Genomic DNA, 13,418 nt, shown 5'->3' on the forward strand with positions numbered 1-13,418 from the left:
TGTGGAATTTGCTTGATTCGAATAAAATTTCACAAATTCTTATTATCTTGAACCTATACCTCATACCACGTTTATTATAATTCACCTTACAATAGAAAGATTACATTTAACAGGGAAGATTCACTTTCTTATGCTTTCGACATGAGAGATATTTTTTATGAAAAAATCACGTTTTCGAAACATTTCATTTCACATTTTTTTGTTCGAAAACAGCTTACATATTATTGATTTTTGAGAGGTCAGTCATTACTATTGTATTACATTAAGGACATGTTTTTTAATTCTTACCAAAATGACATTTTAAAAAATTCAAAATTTTGAAAAAAGCAATTTAGGGGTTCTTAATAGTAAAAAAGTGATTTTTTTATGATCACAGGACCTCAAAAATACTTTTTTCGAAATTCTAAACCGTTGTAGTGACCCGATATGAGCTACTTTTTAGCATTTGACACTATATTCTAAATTGCTAATTTTGTGCATATGAGCATGAACTTTCTTAATCTGACTGGAAAAAATGGTAATTGGATAGTTATTTTGAATGCAAATTGTTAAAGGGCCCAGATTTTTCCGTTCTATGGCCCTGTTTTGACCTAGTAATTAGCAACCCTATTTGAAAGAAAAGCTAATAATTTGCTCTAATTAAGGACCTTGGAACTTCAAAAGTGGTATATTTGAGTTTTCTACACACATGCTAATAGACTATGAAGATAAAACCAAGAATAAAAACCTCATATGGTTAAAAAAGAGCAAAAAATTAGCTTTATGGAAGAAATGCTAAATAATTGCTCATTTTGGGTCCATAACACAGTAGTTTTATTCTAAATTTATTAGAAGTTAGTTCCTGTAAACATTATAGAATAGAATTTCACTTAACAAAATGTAAGAAATTATAAAATGTTTCCAAATTTAATGACTAAAATAAGATATCATAGTTTCCAGAATTCGAAAATCGACTTAAGCTAAATTCTTGCTCGAAATTAAGCTTTTTATCAACAATTAAGGGTTGAATAAACATAATTGATCAAAATTAAAAGCCATACTGCAGTTATTTTTAGCATAGTGAGAGGTTTTCAAAAAGCAACAACCAGTGCTAATTATCTGCTCACAATTAGGCCCTACAACCATTTTAGATGCTAATCCATACGGGAAATTATTTATAAAAGGTGTATGGATGTCCCGGCAAAATTTCAGCTGCATAGCATTAGAACTGATAGAGTTATGTAGAGTTGAAGTTCAATGCTAATTTTTTGCTCATGCTAAAATGCTAAGTTTTAGCTCATTTTTTAGCCGCACTTTGAAATAGGATAACTTTAAGTAGAATTAGAATTGGAGCTAGATTTTTCAGTATGTTGTTCTTTGACTATTTTAAGATAACCACTATTATAAGATTATAAAATACAACTGGATACAAAAGCCGTATAAGGTTTTTTCCCAAAATGTCCATTTTGGCAGATTTTGGTAAGAATTAAAAAACATGTCCTTAATCGATGTTTAATTTTTCACGTTTTCATTTTCAGCAAAAGTAACAAAAATAATATTTTCGCCTTCTTTTTGGACTGTCAGAATGTGACAAAATAGAAATCGAATTTCGTCATATTATCAGTGTTGAAGAACGCGATATTAAATCATGTCATAATCTTAGTTTTACCAAAGGGAAGAATCTACCATCAAAATGTTCGAGATACCTTGTGGGTGATGAAAAAAGATTGAAAGTTAGAAATTATAGATTTAAACAATATGGAGCGTTACGAAAATATGGGCCTAGTTGGAGAAGGCTCATACGGAATGGTGTTGAAATGTAAGCATAAAGAAACAGATCAGGTTGTGGCTATCAAAAAGTTCTTGGAGTCTGAAGATGATAAAATGGTCAAAAAGATCGCTCTAAGAGAAATCAAAATGCTAAAGGTATTATTCTTTCATTTCATTTTCATTACTCGTTTTTATGTTTTAAACGCAAATAAATACCCTTAATCCAATTTTCTACATTCTTCTAGACGTCCTACAGAAATTTGCCCTTGTTGGGAAATACTGGGAAAGCTCTATTGTTTTCTGACGATTTTCTGATGATTTTCTGATATAAGAAATATTTCTGATAGTGTGTTCTGATAATGTAGAACACAAGGAAGAGGAAATTATTTATAGTGGCGATCCTTCAACTATTGAAAGGCCAACTTTTATAAACCAACAACAAAAATGGGAAAAATCCTATTTGGAAGGCCTTTGCCCATTATTTATTCACACATAAAATGTTTCTGCGTATCTGTATCCAGCTTACTAGATGTTATAACCAGAACCAACGCTTTAACCATTTTAGACGCTCCGGCACGAGAATCTTGTCAATCTTCTAGAAGTGTTTCGAAGGAAGAAGAAACTATTTCTTGTGTTTGAATTTGTTGATCGAACCATCTTGGACGATTTGGAGAGATTCCCTGATGGTTTACCGGATGGTGAAGTGAAGTCCATCTCTTTTCAAGTTCTGAGAGGACTAGAGTTTTGTCACAGCCATAATGTGAGATTAACCTATTTTCTTTTAAGTGCAAAAGTTGACAAAGAGAATTGCTTTTAAGTCTTTTAGAATCACCTTTTTGTAAGCTAATATACCACCAAAGCCTATTTTTATCTTATTTCCGGTGATTTTATAGTTCAGGCTAATTAATATACCTGTTTTTACCTTTGGTAATCAAACATGGGTTTTTCATTTTTAATCTTTTTTTCTCGTCCTAGGTAATTCACCGTGACGTGAAGCCGGAAAATATTTTGATTTCAAAGAGTGGTGTCGTCAAATTATGCGACTTTGGATTCGCTAGAACATTAGGTATATTAGGGCAAAGCTATAAAGTGTTGTATTTGATTTATGCACTTTAGTCAAAAATAATTTGATAGTTTTTTTCTATTTAAACATTTAACCTTAGCCCCGAAGAGATATCACAGCTATTGCCATTCAGTTGCAAGAGTTTGTGTCTAGGGGGTCGAGGGCGATTGCAAGTGAAGTCGACACAAAATAAATTCTATTGTTGATGTACGGCTCTATATCACCTTTGCCCACCTAAACAGACGGCGGTATTTTTGCGATCTTACCGTCTCTGAGCAAAGTGGAAGACAATTTTGGCTACATGTCAACTTTGGTTTATACCGTCTCCTTCGATTTGTCTTGATTACATAAAAACCCGCTTATTCTTTACACGAACCGTTATTTGTCCGAACATGTGAAAAGTATCGATTTTTCTTCTTAGATATGTTTGTGACATGGCAATGATAACTTTGTTATGAATAATTTATATTGCTTACTTGTTTTAGCCACAGGGCCTGGGGAGGTGTTTACAGATTATGTCGCAACTAGATGGTATCGTGCTCCTGAATTGCTCGTGGGAGATGTCAATTATGGAAAGTGAGAGAAAATTTTGTATTTCAACACGTGACTGAATATCGTCGTTTTTTTACATGAAATATGAATGACAGCTTTAACTAATGAACCTTTTCTAAAAACCAATTTTTTTAAAAACACCCTTCTTAGTTCATCTAATGCCACTAACAAAGAAAACCAAAAAGATATACCAATATGTCTAAGTAAAGTTTATCCGCGGGATCTTTAGGCAAGAAAGGACGTGTTTATTTGTAATGAAACCATTTTACTATTTTTCCAGGGCTGTTGATATTTGGGCGGTTGGTTGTTTGTTATTTGAAATGATAACTGGTGATCCATTATTCCCTGGAGACTCTGATATCGACCAACTTTTTCACATCACCAAGGCTCTTGGTAAGATACAAGCTGTTTTCTTCAAAATTTAACATGACTCATCAGTTCACGCAAAATCTATCCAGTTTAAGTATTCGTCTTGAAATTTTGCTTTTTACGGACATTTCATCGGAAAAAGAATCGAATATTTTAGTAGTGCGATGGATCAACCCATTCTTGTGTAAACTGAGGGGGCATCTTTCTAAAATTTGTATTTTGGCGCCCAAAAATAAGGAAAATGTCTTCAACACGGAAACTTTTTGAAATTTTTCCTAGTTTTGGCTAAAATCTTATAATAATTCTAGGGTCTAAAAAGCAGAGATTTGCCGAAAATAGCAATCAGATGCGCTTTTTGGCACCCCTTGTTATTGGCATTAAATTAGCTGCTCGCCACCAAGCCACTGGAATATTTCATAACAAATGTCGGTATACTAGGAAAACTTAAGATTGTTATCGAGGCCAGTTTTCTAAATGAAAGAATTTTTATCTACAGGAAACCTGTGTCAGAGACATAAAGATGTATTTCACAGGAACCCCTTATTCACTGGAATGAAATTACCAAATATACGTTTGGAAAAAGTTGGCAAGAAATTCGGAAATTTGTCAACCAATTTGAGTAACTTAATCACGGTAAGTGGGTCGTCTTTCAAACGTAAGTTACTTGGAAACTGAGCGATATGAGCATCTTACCAATCATTCCGAATGTCGTCCGAATAACACTGTAGCTCAAAGGGATGAATGCAACTGCGAGTGTTAAACCACCTGCTAAGAAAACAGCCACCATGGCAGTTTTCTGCCGTCCTGTCTTATTTTGAAAGTACACGGCCAGTAGTGAAGCAGGTAATTCAACAAAACTCCCCAAAGCAAAGCTGAGATACATAGATCCACCAAGATCACCAACACCTAATGAAATTCCCTAATAAACCATACCGTTAGTCATCCAAATCACACCCATTGGTAAAATCTTCCTCCTGGTTTCGCTCCTTTTGAACAACTCTATTGGATTGGTTTATTATGGGAAGTCGTATCTTGTTGCAAAGGAGCTATAGTAACATTCTCGTCCATTTCCTTCCCGTTCCATTTTGCTATTCTCTCAAACACTTGAAGAGCTTCTTCCATTCTATTCTTCAATCTTAACCAACGGATCGATTCTGGGAATAATTTCCAAAACAACATCAAAACAAAATAAGGAGCTGAACATACCACGTTTAAAGTCTTCCATCAGCGATCTGGGTACATAGTAAGCAATCAGCGGAAGTATACATAAAGCTGATGTGAATCCTGTCCATAGAATGATGCCAGCAAGGGGTCGTCGTCTGTGATGGTCATCAGCGAGCTTAAGCAAAGAGGACGGAGCGTTCTAGGACGGGTAAATTTGATGTTGACGTCGACGTCGACGCATTTAGAGCAAAATTCATTAAGCAAATTAATCTGTAACGCGCGCCAAAAATCATAACAAATATGGCGTCTTTTCGCGAAACAAGAGAGTTGTTGCTCTTAGCTTACAGTCAGAATCTTATTTCTGACGAAGAATTCCTGATTCTATTTGACCTTTATACAAGCAAAAATCCTGACTTTCCATTTTGGATTTACAACCCTTTCGATTTGTTGGTTGTGTCTGAAGCAGAATGCTGGGCTGAATTCAGAATGTACAGAAATGATGTTATCTTATTGAGAAATGTATTGAACATTCCAGACACTGTTAGATGTAAAAACAGAACAATTTGTCCAGGATTAGAAGCATTTTGCATGTTCCTGAGAAGATTTGCCTACCCATGCAGATATGGTGATATGATCCCACGTTTTGGTAGACCTGTACCTGAAATTTGCATGATAACAAATTACATTGTTGAGCATGTTTACAGCCAGTTTGGTAACAAACTAACCGACCTTAACCCAATAAATCAACCCTGGCTAAGTCCAGTCAAGCTTCAAGAGTATGCAGATGCTATCCATGCAAAAGGAGCAGCCCTTGAAAATTGCTGGGGCTTTGTGGATGGAACAGTTCGTCCTATCTGTAGACCAGGAGAGCATCAAAGAATCGTTTACAATGGACATAAAAGAGTTCATGCTCTCAAATTTCAAAGTGTAGTGGCTCCTAATGGACTGATAGCTAACCTTTATGGTCCCATGGAAGGAAGAAGACATGACTGTGCCCTATTAAACGCCTCTGGACTTTTACAAGATCTACAGAATTTTTCAAATGATGCTGCAGGCAACCCCCTTTGTATCTATGGTGATCCTGCTTATCCTATTAGGGCCCACTTAATTTCACCTTTCCAAGGAGCTCGATTAAATAATAACCAGAAAGCTTTCAACACATCAATGAGCACTTGCAGGATTTCAGTTGAATGGGTGTTTAATGACATTATCAATTATTTCAAATTTATGGATTTCAAGAAAAACCTCAAGATTGGCCTGAGTCCAATTGGAAAAATGTACATTGTTTGTGCTTTGCTACACAATGCAAGAAGTTGCTTTTATCCAAACAATACCTCAAAATATTTTGATGTTTTACCACCCACAGTCGAAAGCTATTTTGCTTAAATTATCAGAGACAAAATCAAATAAAATTTTGAGTAAACTGGAAGATTTGATCTTTTAAATCATGACTTTGGTAAAGTAACAAAAAACATTATAATTTAAGTGTAAATATGAAAAGTTTCAACATGTAAATAGTAAACTGTACTTTTGATGTCTGTAAAAAATATACAAAATAAGTCTTGATATCTGAATCATGACTTCAGGTAAAACATAAATTAATTTCAAAGTGTAAATAAATAACAAAATAGCCTTTCAAAGGTTTGTAAAAAAATCTAAAAAATAGATTTCGGAGCTGGTAGTATATACAAAGTTTTCTTTTTTCATAAACAAAAATAAAACAACTCACAGTTTCATGTAAAATGTCCAAGTATAGTCTTTCATATTTCAATTTCCAACAAAAATGTCAAAGATTGTAAACAAAATCAAAATAATCAGAAGTCTTTCATATTTTGTGAGTTTTTTCCAAAAAAATGTCAACGATTGTAAACAAAATCAAAATAATCAGAAGTCTTTCATATTTCGTGAGTTTTTTCCAACAAAAATGTCAACGATTGTAAACAAAATCAAAATAATCAGAAGTCTTTCATATTTCGTGAGTTTTTCCCAACAAAAATGTCAACAATTGTAAACAAAATCAACATTTTCGAGTCCAGTTAAGTCAAGTTCATTGGCCATTCTCACCTTTATCTGAATTTGTAAGTCTTTCGATGATGTTGAGTGTCATCTGTTGATTCTGTTGCATCTGATTTGACATCAGTGCAAACATGTTAATAAAATTATTTTGATCGTTTTGAATTTTAGTAGCTTCTAATTGAAGTCTTTGGTTTTGTACCTCAAGTTCTTTTTCTCGCATTTTTACATCAGCTTCAGATTTCTCTCTTAAGAAACAGACAGCATCACTCCCTGATGATCTTCTCTTTTTTAAAACCTCCTCGTCTGATGACTCACTTTTTCGTTTGAGGGTCTGGCTCTGAGATTCCATAGCCTTCTGACGAATGTCTTCTCCAAGTAACTTGTCTTTCTCGACATCTTTTGCAGCTTTTCCGCTTTCAGCGAGAATTCGAGTAAATTCATCAATTTGAAGACAAATCTCTTCGCATAGGACTTCTTTTTCTGTAGGGTCAGGGCTGATACCTGTGGCAGCAAGTTCAGCACGTTGAGTTTGACGGAAAGCGTGAATGAGTGCATTGGTCTTCTCACGAACTGCTCTGGTTGATGCTTTGTTATTAAATTGGTCTGATTTGTTTAAGTTGTCTGCAATTTGCTGCCACTTTTCCCCTCGTTTAGGGGTCTTTTCTTTGAATTGATGGGGTTGCGATACAAGAACTTCTCTCAATAACATGATTTCCTTCTCGTTAGTCCAAATCAGTGGTGAACTGTAAGAGAAAAAGAGAAAAATTTATTTTTCATTTGGAAAATCAAGAAACTGTGTGTAAACAAATTCAAAACCTATTGAATCTTATAAAACCCTCCCCAGATCAAAGGCAGACTGATCAAAAGTCGATTATAGATGTATTATAGTCTTTATTTGCACCAAATTGTAAAGATTTTTTGAGTTTTAAGAAGAAAAGTTCAAAACAAACATGTGTATCCCTCAACCTGTGTAAAAAATAGCCCACTTTCGAAATAAAAGCAAAATAAACACAAAGCAATGTGTAAAAGAGAGGATTATGTAGTAAAGCTTCATAAAACTTACCTTTTAACTGACATTTTGCAGGATTTTTAGAGATTTTCAACAGATTTTTTAACAAATTTTCAACAAGAATTTGGTGTCTTCTCTAGTACGTGATTTTGCTGTTTTGAAGTTCTCGAATCATCGTTGACGGCAAAATATCCAGGGAATCCCCGCATGAGAGAGCGAGCGGAAGCGTTGTTACCATAACAACGCCGTTCCAGAGCACTCCCGTACTCTTTGCTTAAGCTCGCTATCATAATAAGGCCAGGGATGAAGAACCCAACCTACGAATCGAAACAGAATAAACACGTAGACATTACCAATAAACGATGCTATACTGCTTGCTAACATGATGGAAAAATAAGAAATAAAAAGTGTCTTTTTGCGACCGTAGTTATCGGACACCCATCCCATGACCAATGCTCCCACCATGAAGAAAACCAATTCCAGAGCGAATTGAAATCTCCCATGCTCTCCAACAATTTTGAGTAATCATTCAACAGAAAGTTCTTTCTTGTTCGCAGGTGTTTCTTCAATGCTTATTTCCGCCATTTTGTATTTTGAACCTCAATTTATAGTCTGACAAAAAGTTCATTTTATGCGAACTGCAGAACTTGCAGAGAATAAATCATTCTATATATAATGGTGCCATTTGCAAAAGTACTCGACGAGTCTTGCTATTTTTTGCTCACCAGATGCCAGATCTCCTCGTTTCAGAATGTGGTGCTTACGTTGTGGGAAATTACTAACATGTGCAACATTGATCAGTCGATTCAAAAGAATAAAAACAGTTTATTTTTGTCTGTCCTGACAGTCGGATAGACTACCTGAATTATGCATCTAAAATTTTAAGTGACATGAACTTTATTTAATTGATCGATTTTCGTGACTTTTTGTCTTTCTTTCATAAGATCTTCTTTCAGGTTTCTCCCCTTCCTGCCCTTCCTTAATTTGCCTCAAATTAAGATCAAATGAATTAAAAAAACCTCATAATATTTATCACTTAACCCCTTGACTACATAGTATCTTCAAATTCAAGATAATAATTCTTTGCTCGTTCATCCAAACGCGTTGAAAAATAATATTTTACGGTATTTCCCTCTTAAATCTTCTTACTATTTGTATTTCAGGAATCGTTGTGTTTGGAAGTTCAAAAGAGGTTATCTTGCACCGAAATGATGAAGCACGCTTATTACCAAGAAAACGATTTCGCTACCAAATTCCTGGTGATTTTAAAAGAGAGAATTCAACGAGAGAGCTCTTCAAATCCATTTCTCAAATCCTTGGCTGCACAGAAACAAAGGCGACATTCGAACGCTCAATCGCAGCGAGATAAGCACTCACCTGGCACTAATAATACGAACAATAAAAACGTCAAACTCAAAGCCATACAAAATCATCAAAATGATAAGAATCTGAAAAGTGAAAACACCACAAAAGATAAGACTACGCCTTCTCAGCATTGTCCTGTCTTAGTGACTACAAGCTTGAAAACCGCTTCGAAAAAGACGCCTAGTCCGCGTAAAGCGAACGACATCGAAAATAACAATGAATTAAATCTAAAACACTCGAAGAACATTTCGAACGGTTTGAAACGGAATTCAGAATCGGATAAAGTTTTAAAGGATATGAGTAGATCTCAACTACGGAAGTCTGAAGGGAGTTCACCGGAAGTGAAAGGAGCCAGTCGAACCATTCTTGATGTCTCCATTAACCAACCTGGGAAAAACCTCCCGGAAATTTGCAGTTCTGTCAATATTAATCGGTAGGCCATGTTTTTTTTTTCATTAAACTTTCTAAATAAAATGTTTCTAATCATTTAACTTTTCTCGAATTCTGATAGTTTTGCTAAGTGAAAAGCTATTTTACTGCATTGTGACATCGTAGCAGCAAGGAAAATTAAAGTGGTTCAATTGTCGGATGTACTATTCGATTATTGAATTAAAAAATCTGATGTAATTTGGTGTAATGTAAACAGTCAAATGTATATAAATTAAGAAATCTACTCAAAGTCAAACGATGCTGTAGAGATTTGAAATTTATGTAATATAATTTCCAGGGCACGTGGCCATGACGTCATCAAACTTAAGAAAGGTGGCGGAGGAACCAGTCATGGTGGTGGTTCAAAGAAGAGCTCACTCAGTAGCAAACATATTGAACACGAGCCCACTGTACCTTTATATCCGGTTGCAGAAAAAGCCACCTTATTCACAGACAAGTCGAGTGAAGAAATCTTGAACAAGTGCAGTAAGAAGAAAGGAGGAGAGATTGGGTTGCCCAAAGTTTCCGGATTAGTTTTACCCATCGTCAAACAACAAGAATGTGAGTGGTGATATCTTCTTTTTCCAAAACTTGGGGGTGGCGGTAATCTTGCAAAATCTATCCGGTATTTCGGATTCCTAAAGTTGATTCGGTGTCTGTTATAGACCTATTTGTACGTCGAAATCACGCTAATGAGGAGATTTCATTATAATTTTTGGCAAAATGGCTAAACAAAAAAAGATAAATCGGAAAAAATTGGTAATGCAAACTTTTTTATCCTTAATTTCTAAAATCATGACGAAATTCTTTTACTGTATACTTTTTACTTGATTTTCATTCTTAGGTAAAACGAACAAAACAAGTCCGACCAGAGGAAGTCGTAAATTGACGGTCGCTCCAACCATACCACACATTCAAAACATCGATCCCTTTAGTATGCATTTTTCGCCCAGTAAAGAGGTTTGTTAAAGAATACACTGAAACTCCAACTTAAAAATTTATAACATTCAAACCTTCATGGAGCTATTTTATGACACAGGGCTAGTGATTAGACAGGGCTTACTTAGTGATCACACAGGGCTTGATTTACAGTTTAACATAATGTTAACATAATGATTAGTTTAAAGGGAATTTTAGATCAACACGATTGTGATTAGATCAGTGAAAGATTACAAATCCCTTCCTTCTAATGTTAATCGTTTTTTATAAACTTTTCGATCTTTTTATCATCCACATTCTTAAATTGTTCCTAGGTCTCGTTTTCTGGAAGAATATGTTAACATAAACCTTTTTACACTACAGTGTTACAAAATTGTGATACAAAGATTTGGAGTTTCAATCAAAGAAAATCATGAAACTCGTGGCGTTGCTAGAAAAGAATGTTTTGAAACAAAGTGAATGACGCAAATTCATAATTAACCTCAACAACATGACGTTTTTTCCTTCTTAAACCTAGGACATGATTCAGAGTCTTAAAAAAGTACGAACTACTAATTGTTCGTCCTTAGTTTTCATACCCAAATTTATTTCTCCCTTCTTTTTTTTAGCCAACAACTACAAGGAAATCGAGTCGTGACAATAACTTGCCAGCTGTTTGATGGTCCGTATACTTGATAGTTACTTATTCTAATACCAATCTAGAAATGTTCCTTTGAAATTCAAATAGCCCAAATATTTCACATCACAAATGAACCCTTTACTTGGTAACCTTCCAAAGGAACAATGGAATGTCTGACTTTTTGGGTTTAAATGTTATGTGAGAGCTAAGGTAAATCTGATTATATGATTAAGCAGAGTTTAAAAGCTTAAACTGGCCTAAAGGAACTGTTCAAATTTGTTCGATTTAGAAGATCATACTTGATTGGGTGTTCAACAATTTTACTATAAATGCTTATAGTTTACATATTGAGAATTATTTTGTATTTTTTTGTCCCTACAAATATGTATTCCAATTGTACATAAAAATGATAAGTAATTTTTAAATTAATCTAAATTTTGTCAATGGCGTTTTCTCTTAGAGTTATAGCCTTCAAGAACTAAATGCTCAGTTCTATAAAGGTATGATATAATTACTCATCTAGAAGTTCTATAGAACAATTTCAAATTAATTTGTGGTTAATTAAAGGGCACCACTTCGTCAATTATATGCTAATACCTTTCTATTGACTGGTAGTTACTTGTTATATCATAATCATTTGTTGTCAAGTCCAACTTCTCTTTAACTACCTTCGAAACTTCAAGCTATATTAGCTTTGCACTATAAATAGGACGTATATTTTGACTAAATTGAAAATTGAAAAGCCGCATTTAGAGTTGTTAATGTTGAAACCATGTTCCCTGGTTTACCGCAGCATAATATCTTATTACATAAGCCTTGTATAAGAATTTCTCTTAGAAAAATTTAAAGTATGGAACTATATATTTTTTTATTTCACAGTATTGCTTCTCTAGCTGGACTAAACATATAGTTGGTGCTTTTGCAAGATCAATGTTGCTGAGTGTTTATAAAATGTCATACTGTATTTGTTTATCGAAATGAGAGATAAATTAGCTGAATGATGATAAATTCTCAATTGGATAGGTCTGAAATTTTAAGTCTTCTTGTAAACTAAATCTTGTGAAAAGGCTATCTTTTTATACCCCACAATCTGTTAGTCAGCTCCATTATATACTATTTGGTTTTGCACCAAGACTTTCTTGAGAACTGTTTATCATTCCTCTAATTTTGTATATAGTGTATAAAGATTGTTCATTGTTATTTCCCATGATGCTAGCTTGTTCATAATATTATTCTGCTTAAACTATTTTACATTATTTTTTCTGCATTTTAACATTTTTATAAAGGTTCGAGTGGTATTTTAATTTGCATTCTAGTTATTATAATTTTTGTGTAAAAAAGCCTTTATTTTTTTCAGAACCATTTTGGTGTTTAGATTGTCTTTCGAAATTTATTCCCAGGACGTCATTCATTTGGAGTTAGACTAAAATTAACCCACACATGATATGGGAGTTATAGGTAATTATAACTATAATTTGGCTAAAATTTCATCCCCGGTGGGAAAAGATTGTACTCCGAAAAGATCCAGCCAGGAATCTTTGTACTGCGAACAATATGATTTATTTGAATCTATAGGTCATTTTAATTAGCATAATTTTCTAACTCATTTAATGTGTTACCGGGGGAGGGGCATACAATTCCTAAACGACCGCATGTGCCGCCGAAAATTTAACTTTCAAAATCGGAGCCTTGCAGTACATCTCTTGAAGTGAAAAGGTACTTTTACAGTGCATTTTACCGAAAGTTTCCTTACAGTATTGTTTGATTTTATATCTTATTTTCCTGAAGCCACCCAAAAATAAGCCTGTTATGTCGACACAATGTACAAAGCAAATCAAAATGGGTGCGAGTTAAAACTATAAAGATACATCAGATTTTTATTGTCAGGCTTGAAACTCAGCAGTCCCCAAAAACATCCTTATAGTGTATCCGTGTATCCAGACAAAAGAAGACCCTTGTAGTGCATTTTGAGGATCTCAAAAAACCTATCCTTAAGGGCGGCACATGCCGTGAGTCGGACCATATGAGCCCCCCCCCCCTGATGTGTTGCAGAGAGTGCACACTTGGTGCAATTTTCCTCTGTTACACTTGTGTGTGTATGTGCGGATGAGGGATTTCCTGATTTTTCGCGGGGATTTAATTTC

At 34.4% G+C, this 13,418-nt stretch overlaps 3 protein-coding genes and 1 pseudogene across 3 annotated transcripts; 2 read left to right on the plus strand and 2 right to left on the minus strand.

Moving 5' to 3' along the window:
* Positions 1-1,521: 1,521 nt before the first annotated feature.
* On the plus strand, positions 1,522-12,615 carry LOC136813276 (cyclin-dependent kinase-like 1). Its single transcript, XM_067069787.1, has 10 exons — positions 1,522-1,905; positions 2,315-2,509; positions 2,725-2,815; positions 3,298-3,388; positions 3,645-3,757; positions 4,230-4,366; positions 9,086-9,720; positions 10,015-10,277; positions 10,561-10,676; positions 11,264-12,615. Exons 1-10 carry the CDS (start codon positions 1,738-1,740, stop codon positions 11,312-11,314), a joined length of 1,860 nt encoding a protein of 619 aa, XP_066925888.1. The 5' UTR covers positions 1,522-1,737; the 3' UTR covers positions 11,315-12,615.
* Positions 4,383-5,190, minus strand: LOC136813233 (solute carrier family 22 member 3-like; annotated as a pseudogene).
* LOC136813278 (uncharacterized) lies at positions 5,305-6,353 on the plus strand. The gene has a single exon (XM_067069789.1). The coding sequence runs from the start codon at positions 5,384-5,386 to the stop codon at positions 6,281-6,283; it is 900 nt and encodes a 299-aa protein (XP_066925890.1). The 5' UTR covers positions 5,305-5,383; the 3' UTR covers positions 6,284-6,353.
* LOC136813277 (uncharacterized) lies at positions 6,415-8,152 on the minus strand. Its single transcript, XM_067069788.1, has 2 exons — positions 7,977-8,152; positions 6,415-7,656 (listed from the first exon to the last, which is right to left on the minus strand). The coding sequence occupies exons 1-2, from the start codon at positions 7,988-7,990 to the stop codon at positions 6,945-6,947; spliced, it is 726 nt and encodes a 241-aa protein (XP_066925889.1). The 5' UTR covers positions 7,991-8,152; the 3' UTR covers positions 6,415-6,944.
* Positions 12,616-13,418: the final 803 nt, after the last annotated feature.

Source organism: Clytia hemisphaerica, unplaced genomic scaffold (assembly GCF_902728285.1).
Source record: "Clytia hemisphaerica strain Z4C2 unplaced genomic scaffold, Clytia hemisphaerica genome assembly, whole genome shotgun sequence".
NCBI classification, from domain to species: domain Eukaryota; kingdom Metazoa; phylum Cnidaria; class Hydrozoa; order Leptothecata; family Clytiidae; genus Clytia; species Clytia hemisphaerica.